At 42.2% G+C, this 19,968-nt stretch overlaps 2 protein-coding genes across 2 annotated transcripts; both read left to right on the top strand.

The window, feature by feature from the left end:
• Positions 1-4,316: 4,316 nt before the first annotated feature.
• On the top strand, positions 4,317-4,915 carry MELLADRAFT_71790 (uncharacterized protein; the record flags this gene model as incomplete). Its single annotated transcript, XM_007409559.1, has 1 exon — positions 4,317-4,915. The coding sequence occupies one exon, from the start codon at positions 4,482-4,484 to the stop codon at positions 4,647-4,649; it is 168 nt and encodes a 55-aa protein (XP_007409621.1).
• An 8,616-nt stretch (positions 4,916-13,531) lies between these two features.
• On the top strand, positions 13,532-18,956 carry MELLADRAFT_116368 (uncharacterized protein; the record flags this gene model as incomplete). Its single annotated transcript, XM_007409560.1, has 24 exons — positions 13,532-13,581; positions 13,673-13,676; positions 13,791-13,890; positions 13,952-14,020; positions 14,100-14,272; positions 14,369-14,454; positions 14,525-14,758; positions 14,797-15,105; positions 15,175-15,266; positions 15,349-15,652; positions 15,718-15,814; positions 15,885-16,228; positions 16,451-16,488; positions 16,621-16,726; positions 16,832-17,057; positions 17,175-17,189; positions 17,274-17,517; positions 17,579-17,675; positions 17,748-17,937; positions 18,010-18,044; positions 18,133-18,218; positions 18,283-18,304; positions 18,371-18,516; positions 18,588-18,956. 24 exons carry the CDS (start codon positions 13,532-13,534, stop codon positions 18,635-18,637), a joined length of 3,117 nt encoding a protein of 1,038 aa, XP_007409622.1.
• Between the last annotated feature and the right edge of the window lie 1,012 nt (positions 18,957-19,968).

Here is a 19,968-nt window from a genome sequence, read left to right as displayed (position 1 = left end):
GGTTAAAACTCACGTAAACTGCTGTGCCAACCTTGTGTGAGCTATATAATCCAAGAGCCATACATTCAAAGCAGTCAGCCAGGTATATCTTTTGTGTCTAATGTATCTAGGCGTACATGAGTAAGCGTGTTGGAAGGTATTCCTCTTGAATTTGTGGGGTTTGATATATTTTTGATAGCTATGGAATATTTTGTCCACATTGGAGGTAGCTTGACTTCCTCTATCTTTGGGATCATACACAGCATGAACAATGTACCCCAACCCATCAAAAAACTTATATACATGTGCTGTGAAAGTGGACATTGGAAAGATTGCAAGGACTTTACAATGGGGCTCAGAAACATAGCTTTGGAAATTTTTTGACATGTTTGCGGTAGGTCAAAGCCCCTGTACATGCAGTTTACTTGAAGATTGACCTTGAACTGGAAAAATTCACCAGCAGTACATGATCATCTTAGTAGTTGTCTCCATTCCTTGCTGATTTCAGAGAACACAACACAGACTTATATGGCAAGCTGCGTAATTACAAAGCAATCAAACCAAGTATATATGTCAGGAAATTCTTCCGCAATCTGAACAGTAAATCCCACAACGCATACCTTCATTGAGGGCTCTAGAGGTCTCTTTCTCATCCAATGACTGAATACTAGGTAGTTGAAGTTGCTGGGGTACCCTTTCTCCCTTTTTGAGACCAGGCTGGAACTTGAGTACCCAAGGAATGCAAGTCAAGTTTTCATTGTTGCATAAGGTGTTTGTGTTTTGTCTTTCAAAAAACTCTTGACAAATTTCATTCAAGCAGAGCCAGCTTTGAAGGTAGAGATGTGGGCTTTTAATTCCACATGCTTTACATATCTGGTGGATTGGCTCTATCTGCAGAGTCACGGTCAATTTCTCTTTGCTATTGACTCCTGCAAATAAATTCTCAGGTGCAATAGAGCTAGGCAGAACTAGAGTTTGAAATATATACTACAAGGGTTTTTTGAAGAGCAGAACCAATTATGAAGCAGAGTATTGGGTGGCAAATCTTGCGCTATGACCACTTTGTGGGTGGCAACAAGTACAAACCATGACTGTAATAAATTTGTCAAGCTTTGAGATTGAGGATTGGAGAAGCTTGTGGAATTGGGCAAGATGTGATGATTTTGATTCAATTTTGGATTGATGTGAGAGCTTAGTACAAAGTAAATATCATGAATTCAAAACTTGAGCAGGGATCCAATGACATGATAGACCCACTTGGAGGCGCCGCGGTGTTGCTTCTGAGCTCAGATCACAATTGTCTCAAAGGTCTGATGATGTGCCTGAAACTGGGTTATCTAAGCAAACTTTTGAAAACACAAGTCATTTAAACATTTTTTGGATACCCCAACATGGTCACTCAAAGGAGAATCTAGCCTGATCATGCGCAGCTCACTGTCATGGATAGGATTCTCTACTGTGGACATGTGATTACTTCTACTGGTCTGGCACATCAGTGGTTGAAGTATTTCACAGCCCGTGTCAGAAGGCCAGATGAGTGGCAGCTCTGGCCCAAGAACAGATGGGTGCTGGGGAGAGTTTCCATTGCATGTGTACCAAGTCATATTTCTTTTTATTCATAGAGTCCAGTTCCAATTGAACAGGCATCCACATGCAACAATCCCACTGGGAGTATTTTACTGGCAGCCCTTGCCCCTATAGAGTTGCTCGGAGGACTTGTTAAGTGCAGTTGCAAGTAAAGCCAACCAAGTCAAAGGCAATGAGTGATATTCAGAATATCTTTGTTCAAAGTTTTGTTTGCTCACTGTGTGTCTGCTGTTGATGAGCTCCTCCCGGAGAATTGTACCAATGATCAAGGCACCTGGATCAAGGACAATCGTATGATCTTGCATTGTGGCCCAAGATGGTGTTTGATGCATTTTCTTGCGTGGAGTTCAGGTCTGGATGTGCCCTCAAGCACTGAATATAAGGAGGGAAATAGGTGAAGGAATGGATTTGACCTCAATCATCAATTTTTCAAATATGGGGGAATATCAACTCCACTTTTCAACTGAACATTTTTCTTGCTTTGTCATGTCTCCAACAAGTGGATCTGGAGAACAAAAAAATGCTACAAACGAACCTTTGGTCCTCACAAATCGAGCAGTAAATCATGTCGCTAACTTGCTAATCAATCTCCAGATGTCGTTTCCCGCATATGGCATAGTATGCACTAGATTCAGCTCCCATGTTCTCGACAATACTACCGCCAAAAGCACAAGGAACAGGGTGCGAAATTTCTTCAAGAATAGGCTTGATTAGCGCTCATTTCACCCACAACACAGATTTAGTTAGTCGAGGCTCTTGCTGAGCATCTGGGATCAATTGGTAGTTTTGCGGTGAGTTTTGTAGATGTGCCCATAATGCAAATTGAACTGTAAACATCCTTGACCGAATCACTCGTGTCAAGGGTAAACCGTAAGACTGGGTTTATCGCCAAGCAAGAAAGATCAAAGGCATGTCACCCAAAGGTATCAAATAAAGGAAGACTCTTCAGGCCAGCAAAATATAGAGTATCGATAAAGGGATCAACAGACTGCACAAAAAAAGATTGGCGCAACGAGAGGAAATCAAGTTTACACAACAATGACATGTACACTTACATACATACAGCGCTTGGTTCACACGGTGTGAACCTCTGTCGCTCCAGTGAAATCTACTGTATATAATGCTTTGGTCTCGACTCTCAGCAAATTCTTGAAGTTTTGCCTATCAAGTTCTTCCAGTGCCCATTCCAAAACCGAAGAAGTCAGCACCTGGAAAAGAAGGACATGACAAGAAAAAAGGTACCTAGTCTCTTCTATTGTTATGAGTAATCATCACGGCTTTGAATTAAATATCAAATCACTTACGATTCCAGGCAAATAAAGCAGCGTCAAACTCTCAGAATGAAAGAAAAAAGTCATCCACACAAAAATCCTCAAAAAATACGAACGCTTCACGACCTGTGCAACAGGCCACCAAGAAATCTAAATCTGGGACTAAGCCAAGTGTACGTTGTAAGTAGTGGGTTTTTTCCCTCGTGTCTGCATTTTGAAAACTCTTAGCAAAAATCTCAATCTTCCTGAACTATTGTGGTAGCCCAGACATCTTCATCGAATCCCACCCCTAGCGCCAGTGGAAAGGCATCATGTGATTGAAGCTGCCTCTAATATGTCTCGTGATCCATTTCTCCCGTCTATAGGCTGATTGATAATCAATGATCCTTGATTTTGCACTGAACTGATCAGCTGACAAGAAGGGTAGAAGCCAACAGAAATGGCTGCGCTACGTGAAAGGTGAGTACCCTTCCGTCACCTGGCAGCTTTTTTTGAACCGACTTTCGCGCTTCTTATCACTACAATGTTGCTCACTATGTATCTTACTTTTTTGTTTACATCCTGTGTATCCCAGAGATTGGAAACAGTCGTCGGGCCCCCACCCCAAAATATCCTTTCACAATACGACCGATCTCTCACTTGTGGGCCTCTCAATATATGGGATCACTGCGTGCTTGTCGTGAATTGGAACAGTGTCCACGCTGGCATAACATCAGAGTTGTGGGAAAACTAACTCCCAACCCTTTGGAACTAGTGACAGAAGCTCTTCGCGCCGTTCAGGTGGTTGTTGAAGACGTGATAACGTTGGATCTTGGCTGGACTAGCGGCGAATGGATGTTCAATATCCCAGATCCCTCTTCCCGTCATCGACTCGACTCTCTCGGCTCCCATTTTGACCGGGGATATTTTCTGGGTGGCTACCATACACTACCCGATATAGAGTTTATCATCATTCCTCTTCCATGGCCGATGGAGATAGATAGCTCAAAGGACTTCGTACTGGTCCCTATCGTCTTGATGGGAATTCCATTCTATGACTCGGATCTTGATCTTGATCGATATCTTTACGAAGCCATCACTGCTCAAAACAAGAAACTTGGAATTCAGCAAGTGATGGTGAAGGAACGCTATTCAACTCGCGGGGCTAGGTCCAACGACGTAAGATGTCATGTCCTTCTTGACCCAAGTTGTATTCACGAGTGGGATATAGAAAATCCCATGAAAGTGCTCTTGCAGGGTTGGGATAATGAAGGTGTACCTCGGCCGGAAATGTGGCCAGTAACAATACGACTCATTGACGAGTGTTCGTTGTGTGGTAGCTTCCGTCACCTTGCAGAGGATGGTATCACCGAGCTCGAATGCAATATCCGTATCTACCGCAGGATGCTGATGGAAAGCCGACATGTGGATATCGTTAACGACTCGCCAACAAGTGCAAAACAGTTTAACAATCGACCTAATTCTATCGCTCTTGATTCTCCTTCGCCCACGGCTTCTTCTATCAGTGATAAAAGGACACGCATTGGTTTTATTGTTACTACTTGAAAAGAACATCAATCACACTCGGGTCCTCAACTCCTGGCGATTTCAAGCTACTTTCGTGAGCTGCGTGTGTGTTGATCTAGCTCAAAGTAGCATTTATTTATGAAATCTATAACGGTTTGTGAATCATCCAACGATCATTCTGCTTTTTGCTTTCCTGAACATAGTAGCCGCAGAATATCGACCATTGTTAACAGACAACCTGATCCCAAGTCGGTCATATACCTACAAATACATTCGCTAGGTTTGGATGAATCAAGACTGTCTTGACTATGCGATGAAATGAGAACAATGACCCTGACAAGGCGCCTTTGATCGAAGCTTTTGCATCAAGTACAACATGTAGAATCACAGCTCATGTGGCTTGAACTGCGAAGGAATTCAGAGCATTCATAGCGGTCTGTCGATTTGTGCAGGGTCAAAGAACATACACACAACATCCTTTATGATACTCGTTTTGGTTTTTAGATAGTCTGCTAGAAGTGTTGTATGAACGTTGGCATGCTAATGTTGTCATGCATATTGTCCCTCCCCTTTAGCACGCTCTGGAAGTGGGGTTAGACTCTGACTTAACTAAGTTGCTTCTCATTCTAGGTGTCCTTTGGAGTCTGCAGAGTTGAGAAGGAGCGCCTGCATTTGGGGCAGGACTTGATTAAGTTGGATCAAACCGGGCGGGTTTGGGATGCTTCATCTGTAGCAATGCTTCTTGGCAAACAATTGGCCATTTTGAGCAAATAATTTGGCAATGGCTCTTGCCATTTATGAGGAAAGTACAGCTCTTTTTGCACTTGCAGAATAATGAGCCTCACATTGCAGTGATGCCTATGCATAGCCATCACCTCTGAGGATGTGTACATATATATAAAATAAACACCTCCAAAATGTGTGTTGAAAGGTTCCATGGGATATTGTTACTCAAACATGATCTTATATGAGTTGTCCTCTTTCAATTTGATGCTATGATTATTCTGCACATTAAATACCTATAAGTACCTATTATGCACACAGCTATTTATTTAAAAAAATCAAGAATGTATCATTGATGGGTATATGGAAAGAAAATTTTGATTGAGATGTCTTGGCATTCAGAGTTTACTGGCTGTGTTTTGCAATATAACATCCCCCATGTGATATCTGTAGGGCAAAAAAAAGAAAAACTCTCTGCCTCAAGTATATAGAACCCAGTAATTAAGAGGCCAGAATGTGTTGTTTTAGATGCAAATTGAGACAAATCACTGGAAGAATTTTCAGGAACTGCATATTCACAGCCTTTGCTCCAATTATGTGTGATTCATTTATGAAGATAATAGCAAAACTATGTGAGACGTCTGTCCAGAGGATCCAATTTGAGCTATCAGACAAAGATATACTTAATATTGTGTAGAAACATCATGAGATACTCTGGGGTAATTCTTGGACCATTGGTTTGATTTTACCAACCAAGGGACAACTCAAGATATAAGTCCATGGATAAGAATTGAATCAGGGAGGTCAAGAAAAAGTGGCATCCAAACCATACAGACCTTAGATTGTCACCACCGCACCAACCAAATAGCAAAATACAGTGACTTTAGAAATTCCATAGGAAAAAAACTGAGGCACCGGACCTAGTAAACTGCCTGTATGGTTTGCTCACCGAGTAAAAATCTGACAGGACCTCATAGGAATGGTCAGTCAACTATAAAAAAAATAGCGCCCAAAGGAGCACACTGTCCAACATCTCACCTCTCCAATTGGTGCTATCCCATTTTGCCAATCAATATTAACACAAACCTATTCCTTGATTTCACAACTGGGCTATGTATTTGATGACACTTTTGCTGTTATACTCAGTCCTGGTTTTCTTGAAATTTTACAATTTGGTGGGATAATTGCCATACACACCTGTACCTGTCAGCAAGGGCTTGTACAGGCTCTGGATTGGCTCTTTTTCAGTGGGTCCCAGTAGTGATGCTCTTAGATCAAAGAAACTAAGTTTAGAATTTGCTACCTCATGCCTCCCCTTATCAAATTGAGGCCTGCTTCAACAATCCCACAGTCAACCTAAGAACCTGGTTGATGGATAAAATATTTAATACCTATCTCAAATTTATAAAAAATATTTTGCAAATATTTTGAAACCTCCAAGGCACCACCACAAAGCCAATGATGGGTCAGGTTGAGAGGAACAAGCAAAGTTGGTACATATAAACTGGAAGGGGGTGAATAGATGACAGCCACACAATATCTATATGCAAGGTGAGGATGCAGCAAATGTAAATGTTATGAAGTTCACATGCTTGTAATGTAGTTGTGTCTTCATGTTATCTGCTAATACATTTCTGTCTGTCATAATATCTTTATAACCTATTAGCATAAGTTACTTTCCTTATTGTATCCAGATTTGTTAGTAAGATTGGTCTTCTTCACCTTTCTATATTATTCTATCATTTCTATCAAGGGGTGGGATTCCATCTTATCAGTAAAGGTGGCAATCATCAGATTTTGTAAGGTACAGGGGATGAGAAAATAGCAGGGGGAGGAGATACACACAATTTAGGAGAAGAGATGTGGTTGTTTGTATGGATTGTTCAGGTCATTTGTAGATTGCATAGTGTGTGGAGCCAAGTTTTTGTTGTCCATTTGGCCCTGCTGATTAAATTTCAAACCCCTTTGGTCAGAATGAAGTCTGGCTTTCTTGTCATAATCTTTTGCAATTGTTTGCTTCCCTATCAACTCAAGCTGTTTTCACTGTCCCAAATCTAGAAGCTCTTGGTCTTCATGTTGTACAACTACTCAACTTGATTCCATCCCTCATGTACATAGATAGAAGTCATGCTGTAAATGGAATTCACTTCAATTTTAGGATAACATAAAAAAATCATCGTGTTTTCCAAAAAAGATATGCAGGAATTTCTCTTGATGGGAAGATTCCAGAACTTGAAAAAATTAAAAAACTGATGTCTTGGTATGGATTTATTGTTTTGGAAAAAAAGCTCATATGCATGGAAAGCTCTCAATGAGAGCAACGGTGGCATGGCTAAGCTAAGTTAGCGCTTAGCGGTGCATTAGCTTAGTGATTTTTTATTGCTAAGCTATTGCTAAATCCTTAGCGCACTCAAGCTAAGCTAATTGAATTTTGATTTTTCCTTTAGTGGGTTGGCGCTAAGCTAAGCCAGAACTTAGCTATCAAAAAAAACATGTTTTAAGTGCAAAAAAGGGCCGCTAAGCCTCTATTAGTGGTTTACCGGCCAATTAATTGGCTTAGCGGGTGTCATTTTACGCCCGCTAAGCTAATGGCTTAGCGTTAGCGGAAATCCGCTAAGATTAGCGTTAGCGGATTTTTCCTTAGCGGCTTCTAGCTAAGCTAAGCCAAGGTGGCAAAAATCCTTAGCTTAGCTTAGCAAGCCACCATTGAGAGCTTTCCAGAACTTTGGTTGTCTGGTTTAAACAACCAGACTTGAGGTCTTGTTGTTTGGGCCTCGATTTGAATTTGGCAATTATTTGCCTCTAAGCACTATAGCATGAAATGCCAACAAATCAGGCCTGTCAGCCCTTAGCCCTGTGTACAGGACCACGGACTAACAAACACACATGTGAATATATCTAACTTGGTACAAAACCATAATGATTACATGTCATGGTTCAGTATCAAGAGTCACTGAAAAAATAAGGTTTAACTATAATATGGATAAGTTGAAACCTAACCCAAGGAAAATCAAACTTGAGGGTCAACCACAAGTTGGCACCTAGGTCTTGGAACATATAAATCCTTCTTGTTCCCACTTTGGCAGAGGAACCAAATCCATATCATTCCACAACTCCTCGTGATCACATCTTACTTGATTCTTCACCAAGAATATTGAGTATAGTGATATCAATGTGGTAACAGATACCCTACTGTACTCATACTGTGCCATACCGTAACTGAGCTGCACAGTACAGTTGTTCCAGTCTAGTCTCAACCACAGCTGCTCTGCAAGAACAATATCTTGTTACAGAAATCTATACACAAAAATTGTACCAATAGACATCATGTAATAAGTCATTTTTGAGCTTATTACATGGGGTTTGTGTTACAAATGAACTGGAAAGTCAATCCAACTGACCAATTTTTTTCAAATTTTTTTTGAAACTTCAATATTTGAGTCTGGGTATATAGGAGGCTCAGCTTAAGTACTTAAGTACCTAGCTTAGGTCCTTAAGTGATAAACTCAAGTATTCAAGTGCCCACATAGTCACTTAAGTATATACTTATGTACTTTGAGGACACACATATGTTTCAAAGCTCCACATTTCATGAAATGTGGAGCTTGAATGTGGAGCTTCAACAGCTCTCTCAAATTGTCACAAAATTGATTTTTCCTTCATAGAGAACATGAAAATAGAAAGATAAAGACAAGGAGTCAAATCCTCAAGGTTTACCCACCATGTCATCCTTCAATGCAGTGTTATGGGGTATGCATTGATGTGAACAATACTTCTTGATGAGTTTTTCTGCTTGTGACCTAGTGTGAGGAGTATGCGTCTGTTAGGCATACTCTTCACAGAAAATAGAGTAGGAAAAGGAAGGTGCAGTATTCACGTGGTACACCCAAGTGAAGACTACAGCTAGTTGACCTCTAAGAAAAGGATTTGAGAAAGGGAAAGGAAATATAAGGGCAATAAAGAGCTAATGTGCTCTAACCTTGTGAGACTGCGAGGGGCAGGCTTTACACTTTGGTAAACCAGAGATCCTGAAGGCTACTTTAGACTCCTTAAAAAGGAGGAAGCTTTGCTACTTTAAGGTTTATTTCTAGAGACAATGAATGCCCTGGGCTCGTAGAAATCAGTACCTTGGGTGTTCAGCAATGGAACCCATAATGCTCAAGAATGGTCTTTAACAAGCTACACAACTAACCACGTACTTGAAGATCCTCTCAGTAGGAGTCAAGTAAAATGTGGTTCTGTGTTGTGATTGTAGTAAAAGATGGGGGGTGATTCTAGGGAAGAAGGGGGGGTTTATATAGTCTCAGCTCCAGCGTCAACTTGTGGTTGGTGTGTGAGTCTTGTCTATTCACGTGTCAACTTGTGGTTGACACTTGGGTTAGGTTTACTATGTATTTAATACATTACATACATGTGTTTAAGTGGCTCTTGACACTGAGCCTTGAGATGTAGCTTATGGCTTTATACAATATTTTGATATTACATATGGTACTGTTAGCCCATGGTCCTGTAATTAGGGCTCAGGGCTGACACCTAGTGTATCCTTGTCTTGATTGTTAAACATAAATAAATGTCAAAGAATGAAAGGATCAAATGAGAAAAACACTGAAACTCACTGATATGCATTTCTCTGGCAATCAATCTTTCTGAAATCCTTTTGGATAATTGATACTGGACAACATTTGTGTATAGAGCTCTATTGGGTTGAGTTCACAATGTAACTTTGGGAGAAAGACACATACAGTCAAACCCGTGCAATTGCATACCCGCACAGATGCATAACCTGTGATAATGCATAGAAAAAATTCTTAATCTTGATGCTTTCTACTGCCAAATTTGACAATGGAATTGCATAACCCATGAAAATGCATAGAAAAAGTCTTCCACCCAAATTATGTGATTGCACGGGTTTGACTGTATATGACCAGCTTCCTCAATCATCATTTGAAGCAACAGCTTCTCGTTTGCGAAGTCTGACTGCAGGCTCCATATTTTTAAAGCACAGCAGGTTGGATCATCAACCTCCTCATTTTTGGGTACAGCTGGATCTTCACCTTTTTCATACACTCCTTGTGGTTCTTTCTTGCATTGCGACCTAACTTCTTGAGCAGCCAAGTTACACTGAATGCCGGATAATTTATAATACATGTTTCAAATTGGAAAACTGGTCTTTTTCCTTCTTCTTTGGCTTTGGCTTCATAAAACTCCCACAATCCGCGCTCATGAAGGACACAACAAACACCCTTTGATAATCCAGCCAGTTTGGGATCTGGATGGTCAGCTGGGTATACCATTTACTGTAGCAGGCCTCAAAGTTTGATAGGTATTTGAGGATTGTCAGTTGGGATGGTGGTATCTTGTACTTTCTTTGGGTTTTTGTTAAGGACAGTGGTTGGGGGGGAGCTCTCGACAAGGATTGAGTCTCAGGGGTTCAGGTCTGTCTATATGATAGATTGTCAGATGAGGAAGGGGTCTACAAGTGACGTAATCTACAAACTGAAGTACTCTGCTGTTATGTGACATGTGGTGATGATAGCTGTCACAGATAGTCCTTGTTACATTGGCATTGTAACAGTTTTTTCCTCCAGGCCCGAGGTTCATGTTTGAAACCCATAGAGCACAGGTTCCATGGGATTTGTGTGCAGAGGAGCAGTCAAAGACAAAAACTCCCTGTGTGTCAGGAAATAAATACTCAAAATTTCTCATGTCCAAACTTGATCAATAAGCTGCATGCAATCCCACCAAGGATTGCCCATGGTCCTGGGGTAAGATTCATTGATCCATGAATTTGATACAGTAGTGTTGTTCTCTTCATTTTTGTTATTGCTATTGTGATTGGAGAATTCAAACATTTCAAAGTCTTCAGATTCTTCAAATGGTTCATAAAGTATGATTTCAGGCAAAGAAGGGGAAGCTGGAGCTGGAGCTGGATTTTTGACAACCCAGTTATCAAACGTGAAGTTGGGCTTGCCAAGAGCCTTTTGGTGATTCTTTTGGTATCACTTCTTAGTTTCTTTTGGTATTATGTGTGGTGCAAGCTTCTGTGAATTAATTCAAAGACAAGGCTGTTTATAGCCTTTGAGGATACGGCTGTACTTAGTTTTTTGTTTACCAAGAGCTGGTTGGTGAAAAGCAGGACAAGTGAAAACAGGGAATAATGTATTATTGACAAGTTCCATATTGCAAGATTTGTCATCTGAAGAGTCCGCAATGTTTGCTTGTGCATATAGTTGTATGTCCAAGGGATCCATATTGTCTTCCTCTGATTGATAATCTGGATCAATAGGCATCCAGTAAAGCTCAGATGGTTGAAGGAGAATGGATTGAAGAGGCTGGAGGGTTTGTAACTCCTCAATATCAGAGTTGCAATCTGATGGAATTGTAATTACAGGAGGGGAGGGTGTGATCATCCCCAAATCAGCATCAAGTGGGGTTTGAATGGGTTCATCCAGAGGTATATCAGACTTTGAGTTTGTTACAGAGGGGGATTGATCTTCTGATTTGTAATTAACCAAAGCTTCTTCTAAATTTTTGGCCTTGTGAAAGGTCTTCCATTGTTTCTTTTGAGCTCTGGATGCTTTGCTGCACTTTGCCATGGTCTGTATAATATAGATGAATGGAAAGTGGCAATAAGCTGGAGAAACCAAAAAAAACCTTTGCAAAAAAACACCCCAGGTATTACTGGAGGGTCCAAAATTTGGGGACCAGGGCCGGAGTCGTGGCTGAGACTAGACTGGATCAACTGTAGGTGCCTGGCTGATTGTCAAGTTGGGGGTGAGTAGCCCAATCAAGCAGTCTAAAGATGCTTGATTTTTGGGAAGCCCTTATGGTCAGAGAGGTTTCCATCTTATCAAGGTGCAAGGCAAGGCTGATGGCACTTCAAACAATTACCATAGCTACCATACTGACAGCTTCATCTTCAGCAGCCATTTGTTTTGATTTTTTTTCATAATCAGTCTCATCTTATCCCTTGGTCTGCATGACAATGTCACCTGAATTGTCTACCACAGAATCCAAGGTGGATTGAGACTCTGTCTCCAAAAATTGATTTGGGCTTTGCCTTTGTCATTACATTGTTCAAGTGCTTTTTCATCCTCACTTCTTCATTTGTTTCCTCCGTTTCTTTTTCTTTGTCTTCTTATATGTGATCCTCTTCTTCATTGTCTTTGTCTTTGTCACTGTCTTCTTTTTCTTTGTCTTTGTCTTTGCCATTGCATTCTTTGTCCTGTACATTGTCCTTGTTGGCGTGAGCTCCTTTTTCATCCTTATTCCTGTCATGTTCTTTGCCTTGGTATTTTCCATATCTCTTGTCCTTCCTGGAATTGGCCCTGCTTCCCTAAGGGATATATGTGGGGCGGTGGGTAGGTCTAAGGCAATGGGTTATTGCAAATATGGCAAAAAGGACCAAAAATGAGCAGTTGCCCCCACAAAAACTGTACATAGATTACTAGTGAGGAAGTTTGTTGGTACAGATGAGTCCATTTTCCGAAAATATTTGAGGCACTGGTGGGCCGCAATGGGTGATCCTCCAGGGTAACATTCTGAACAAGGTGATTTCAGCTTTCCAAAGCTCGACTGAGTGCTGCCGGGGTAATCAAGTTGAACTCCGATATAAAACGGGTATTTTCCTTTGGAAAAGGGAAGCTTTATATATTAAGAATTAAAACGTAGAGCTCAGCTTGGGCACGACTTCAAACAGTTGATGATGGGGTATAATCAAAGCTAACTTCCAGCTTGAGGCTGAATCATAGTAGGGGTTGGGCAAAAAACCAACCAACCAGTTTCTGAAGTCCATTCAGTTAATTGTAATTCAGTTTTTTACAAATGCTCAGGAACAATCACTAGAACAATATCAAAGCCAACAAAAAAACTTGTTGTTTGCTTTGCTTTGCAAAAGAATCACCAAAAGTCAACTGGTGGACGGTGTTCTTGATCATTCCAAAGCCTGAACAATTCAAAAAACCAAAGCAATTTGCGCCACCCAAGCCACGTAGACAACATCTTTCCACCTTTCACAAAGGAGAGCCAGGTACCACCTAGGCTCTTTTGGAGCTCAGCTCAGTTGAAAAGGCCTGTCTTCAGACCCAAACACCGACTTTGAGTGACCTAGCAGAACGACAGGTCTGTGAAACCTGCACACAGTCGTTTCCGGCCATCTTTGACTTGCTTCGCCTCGCTTCTCAAAGGCGCAAAACTGGTTGGTCAGTTTTTCGCCCAACCCCTAATGTGAGCTACTCCGGCTAAGTAGCATGTCGTGTAAATAAATACGCCGCACTCTTGGTGGCTGGCGCGGCCCGCAGCTTCCAACCAGATCCGACAGCTGGCAGCCCCGATGTCCCAGAGTGGACCCACGTGTGGGTCAATCTCGGGACTCGGTCCACTATTTAGAGCAAGTAACGATAGCTCTGTCTCGACTTTGAGCCCACCACCACCACCGAAAATAATACTCTGTCACCAACTCAAAGATGTCCGGGCAAAGCTTAGAATGGCTCACAAAAGAATGGTTGCGCCTTGAGTGAGCTTCATTCACATTTGATATCCATGAAGGTTTCGCCCTAGATGTCGGGAAACTGACTTATGTAGTTTCACTTGTTGTGGTGCAACAGCCGGGTGCGTCCACTTGCTCGACTTGAAAATAGATGATGTTCCGCAAGCTTGCTCAAATGCGCTCGAACCTCTATCGATGGCTCTCATAAACCCTCGCTTCTGTGGTATTTCCAAAAGAACCCCACGACTCGAGCTCAAATTGAGGACCTATGTGCCAAAGGGAACAACGAAGAGCTGGCTGATCGGCTCTTGAAGCGTATCAGTTTTGGTACGGCTGGTAAGTTGATACTGCTTCCCTAACTCGATCATTGCTCCTAATAACTCACGGTGCCTACTAGGTCTTCGAGCGGAGATGTCCGCTGGATTTTCACGTATGAATGATCTTACCGTCATCCAAGCATCTCAAGGCAAGTGGCTGTCCTAGCTATCCCAGTATCACTCGGTTTAAACCTCCGTTCGGCGCCCTAAGAAACTTTCATCTCGTAGGCCTTGCGGCATACTTGATTGAGAACATCCCCAACGTCGAGTCAAGGGGCGTGGTAGTAGGACACGACCACCGTCACAATTCTCGGCGCTTCGCTCACCTGGCATCATTGGCTTTCATCCGACGCGGAATAAAATGTTATTTGCTGAAGGGCATCGTTGCAACTCCTATTGTGGTAAGTGGGAATCCACGCAGAGTCAGCTATTGAATCAGTTATACGGCAGGTTTCTGAGTTGCTTTTGTTGTGCGATGGACTTCATATGTCATATAGCCATTTGGGACTAAGTTTCTTGGCGCAGCAGCTGGGGTGATGATCACAGCGTCCCACAATCCGGCTGCTGATAATGGCTACAAACTGTAGGCAGACATGTGACCCATCAGGACTTTTTTCCCTTCACTCATGACGTCGATTTTGACATGTATGCAGCTACTATTCGAATGCGGTCCAGATCATTCCACCTCACGATGCAGGAATTGCTGCTGCAATCGAAGGTAACCTTGAGGTAGTCGAGGAAGCATGGGATCTTGATCTGGTCGACCGTTCAAAAGACAAACTGTGCTTTGATCGTACCGACACAATCAAGGAACAGTATTTTCAAATGGCTGCTAGTCTATCTACGCGCGAAAGGTATACATCCCCTCTTAATCGACGTATGCTCACGTGTGTATTGATGATATCTTTTTCATGGATTTCTGCAGAAATTTAAATTCGGCCACTCCCATCACATTCATTTACACTCCGATGCATGGAGTTGGGTTACCATTCGTGACACATGTACTGACCGAAGGTTTCGGGTTTCCTCGCCAGTCATTGATCACTGTACCTCAACAATCCGAACCTGATCCTAGTTTTCCAAGCGTGAAGTTCCCCAATCCAGAGGAAAAAGGTGCATTAGATTTGGCGATGCGACTAGGCGAGGAAATTTACTCGAAGGATTCCAAGAAAAACATTATCCTACTTGCAAACGACCCGGATGCTGACCGTTTTTGCGCAGCGGAATGGCTGGGGTACGTATTTTAGAGATAGCTTTCGCCAATAATCATGACGACCATTGATATCAAGTGGCTCGAATTTAGCTCCCAGTGGCACGTGTTTTCTGGTGATGAGATCGGGAGTATCTTGGGAGTTTGGACTCTAGAACAGTATAAGAGATCTGGTCAACCACTTGGTGAGTACTAAACACAAGAAAAGGATCGCGTAGGGTAATGATAATTTTCACAAAACTCATAATCCACATGTGCATGTTTCAGATAAACTAGCTATGCTTGCTTCCACCCCGTCATCCAAACTCTTAGCGACCGTGGCAATCCAAGAGGGATTCAAGTTCAAAGAGACATTGACTGGCTTCAAGTACCTTGGGAACGCTACACTCGAGCTGGAATTGGAGGGATTTAAGGTGCCATTTGCGTATGAAGAGGCGTTGGGATATATGTGTGGGAACTCACTACGTGACAAAGACGGAATCACTGCGTTGGCAATATGGGCTGAACTGGCCACAGAGCTGGCAGAAAGAGGCGTATCACTGACTCAATACTTGGACAGCATTTACCAGCGGTAAGTCGTTTAGGGCATCAATATATTGTCGAGCTAAATTGATCCAGTTACTTGTCCCATTTCAGCTATGGGTACTTTGCAACCAATAACGGCTACTTCACCTGCAAAGATCCTTCAAAGGTTGATCAAGCTTTCCACAAATTACGTTTCGGTGCAGCAAACGTAAGTGATGCAACGTTCTTCAAAAAGCAATTAAACTGCTGTGACTGACAGATGTGTTGCGTTTTTGAAGGATACGAAATTGGATCAGAGGGAAGCTGTTGTCCAAGCTTTACAGTTCCCTCAGACTCTCGCCTCCTTTCCAATCGAATGCATCAGAGATTTGACGATTGGTTATGATAATTCTCGTCCGCCTGATTTCTTACCTGATTTACCAACATCTCGCAGTTCACAGATGATTACCTTCACGATTGGAGGTGAAGGTGGGAAAGTGATTGCTACCCTCAGAACTAGTGGTACAGAGTTATGGAAGCTCAAGTATTATGTCGAAGGTTCGGCTCCGCTTCGTGAAACTGCCGTGCAAAAGGTGAACCGAATCGTGGAAGCGCTTAGAGATGAATGGATGCTAGGACAGTTGTAAAGTTCCTTGGGATCTTCAGCTTGGAGGTAGATGTGTTAGTTTTGTACATTTCCCTGGAAACTATTTCTTAATTCATAACATGTATTGTAGTAGCAATGTTGTTGTTTGCTTCGGAAATTGAACCTCCATCAAGTTTGACGAACAAGCTGGAATCTGAGAAGATCAGATCTTCAACTGAATTACTTCAAACCGTTTTCCATGTTGGTTTGATTGGGTAGGCATCGGGCAAATGGCAAATGGCATCGTACTTTGGCAGGTTCAGAGTTGACATTTTTATTGAGAAGACTTTTTCCAAGGCACTAAAGCAGTGATAAGTTTCATTGGGAGGACGTAAGAAATATGTACTCCGCTTACACCAGGCTATGGCTATTTTGGTGCGGATCTGCAGAACATGCCTTGAAAGAGCCCCGACTCTGCCCGATTCCGGGAACCACCCGCCACACCCCGATCACTGGTGACGTCACTCCCTGTCCTCACCCCACAACACCGCCGCGGTGAAGGAGTTGTTTGTACATCGACGTTCATGAGCTGTGTTTGGATGAACCAACTTTTCGGCTCATCTTTTCTGATGTGACTTCATACTCCATTTGATACAAAAGACCATATCTGACCCCCTTTTCCGATCGAGCTATCTACTCCAACTTCAACGTAGATATCCACACAATACTTCCTTACATGATGACTGTCACTAAAACTTCAGTTCCTCAGACCCAATCAGCTATTCAGATCTGCCAAACTGGTGGAGTTGAGGTGATACAACTTAAAGAGATACCTATACCTGAACTTGGGGAAGATGAAATATTGATAAAGGTCGAATGGTGCGGGGTGGGTACATTTCTTATCTTGAGTGCAAAGAGTTTCGTAAATTTAGACTGATTATTTGCATAACAATGACGGTGGTAACATTGTGATCATTTATATATCACTTTTGATTATTCTCAGGTCAACTTCATCGACGTAAGCCTAAATATCTCACTCGAACTCTACCCATGTCATGTTTGCTCAATTGTTTCTCAAATTGATGGATATTTGGGTGCATAGACATATTTTCGTTCCGGTCTTTACAGCGTCTCATTGCCTTTCACCCTTGGCAATGAAGCGGCCGGAACGATAGTCCGTCTCGGTTCCCGAGTCACTAGCTTTTCTCTTGGTGAACGTGTTGTGGGATACATGGGCGGAGGTGGGCTGCAACAATATACTCGATGTCGTACACACAGAGCTTGCAAAATTCCAGATGCAGTTTCCACCAAGGATGCTGCTGGGCTCTTTGTGCAAGGCTTAACCGGTATGCACGTATCGCTTTCTGAACTTTTCACTCATCATCTGAGCTGATCTTGCTACCTTAGCACTCACCTTTATGCGCGAGGCTCACAGGGTCGAGAAGGGAGAATACATATTGGTGCATGCTGCGGCTGGCGGTGTGGGGAGTCTATTGTGTCAAATGTTTGTCACTCATATATTTGATTCATGTATGAAATCGAATTAACTGAACCGACATGTGCGTGCGTTCAACAGTCTCTCAAACGCCGGTGCACACGTCATAGGTACCACATCCACTGCCGAAAAGGCACGCGAAGCTATGGCAAATGGCGCTGAACACATAGTCACCTATGGCGACAAAGATATGCAAGAGGTGACATCCAAGATCAAAAGTCTTACCCCCGGGGGTGAGGGTGTTGCGGCTGTGTTTGATGGTGTTGGTCACGTAAGCAGTGCTAGATGGCTTGGGCATCATATGGCCAAGGGAGATCTGATGTGCTTATGATACTTCTCATAGAATACTTGGGAAAGCGATTTCGATGTTGTGAAACGGTAAAGAGGCTCTCTAACTGAACCTGTATCTTTGCTGATCTTTGACTATTAGCTAATTTTTTGACATTCAATTTTCTGATTGATATAGAAAAGGAACCATTGTGGTTTTCGGAAATGCGAGTGGTCCACCACCAGCATTCTCCGCCTTGAAACTGATGGCCAAGAATTTAAAATGTACGTTTCTTCTTCGCATCATGCCTTTGAGATATTGATATTCTACGCCTGCGATTCTATTTAGTATGTCGACCAATGTTAGATCAGTAAGCAGATCTACCTTTTTATGGGAGATCCACGGACTTATTTAGATTATTTTTTTCTTTCCTTAGATATGTTCATACGCCTGAAGAATGGTCACATTACACTGGTGAACTATTCAATTTGATTGCCAAGGGTGTAGTACGTCCAAAATACCACAAGAAAGAAGGTTATTCATTTGACGAAGCTGGAGTACGCGCTGCGCATACTGACATCGGTAGGTCCCAACATAAGACAAAGATTGCGGGATATTTGTGTTGATGTCTTTTTGTATTACATTCTTTATAGTGTCCCGTAAGACATCGGGAAAGCTGATTGTTAAGGTTTCAGATGCTTAAATGCTCATTTGAGTTATTGATGTGCATACGAGTCTTGGTATTCTAAACTTAAACAAAATATACCACTCAGTCTGAAACTTCTTGATTACTCCTGAGCTGCTCTTGCTAAAATTGTTTTCCCAAGAAGCCCTCTTACCAATGTTTCAGTCTTGATGTGTGTGTTTTGTATAATTACCATGAAGCCATCTTGTTCAATCAGTCAAATAGCCTGTTCATCGCACTGTGCACATAGAGTCACTGTCCTCCTACACCGTGCTTTTGTTCGAACAATTGACTGTCTTCGACGGTGTAATCTCTCCAACGGCGAGGTTTCGGTAGCTCGGAGATGTTGCCAAGACTGACCCTTTCGATAGACGTGAGGACCAGTTGATTGAGAGTGAGTGGACGTGCTAAGAATTGATGATATGCTATCTCATTCCCAGAAGATTCCTACACTTTAATGTCGTTTGACGGTTTCGATGTGCGTGGTCATTGAAACCTGAAACCTCGAATCGGAAGATCGCATGCATAATTTAGCTGCCTTCTCTATCTAGAGAAAGGTTATCAAGTTGTTGATAGATAGTTTATACCGAGAGACGATGGCTGTAATGTATATCAATCCATAAAAACCTGTAAATTGGTGAAACTTTCTAGGTCCTTGTTTATCTTCAAGTTTGAGTTCCAATGTGACGGACCAGGGTTCTCGTAGCTGAACGTCAATGGCTCTGGGACGGCGAAAGCTTTGAACCTCTGACCATAGAGTGAAGAGATAGTGTCACGAATGATATGGTAGAAAAAGACGGGAGTAAATATCTTTGAAGAGATTGATGACGGGCTTTCAAATCTCAGAAATCGCCAGAATCAAGGAATAGATGATGGTATTCCCAGCTCTGGGACTCGAGGAGATAGACAGGTTTACATATCTTGATAATGAAACATACGAGATGGCTGGGAGGCTGCGTACTTCAAGTGGTTCCTTCGAGGATTGGGCTTGTCTCACTGTTCCTGGAAACAAATTTGGAAAACATTCACTCTACTTATGGCAGTCAAAGATATTTCAATTTCAAGTATACAAACAGAACTATATCCATCTAAAGCCTCTTCACGTTCTTTACAGCTTGAGTTCCTCGCCAGCAAATGTTATTTCGAGACTTCTAAAGCTCTAACTAATAGAGATTGTGGAGCATGTTCACGTAAGACATTCAAAGAGATTGAAGCAAGTTCATTATTAAGAACTGAAGAAGTATGACAAAGATCTTGAAGTTCTCCTGTTATCAGCAATAAGAAACGAGAATTCGAATCTGTAGAAGATTGCAATGCTTTCGTGGCACTTAAACTCAAAAGCAAAAAGG

Source organism: Melampsora larici-populina (genome assembly GCF_000204055.1).
Source record: "Melampsora larici-populina 98AG31 unplaced genomic scaffold MELLAscaffold_16, whole genome shotgun sequence".
NCBI lineage: Eukaryota > Fungi > Basidiomycota > Pucciniomycetes > Pucciniales > Melampsoraceae > Melampsora > Melampsora laricis-populina.
This window is presented reverse-complemented; position numbering and strand designations above follow the sequence as displayed.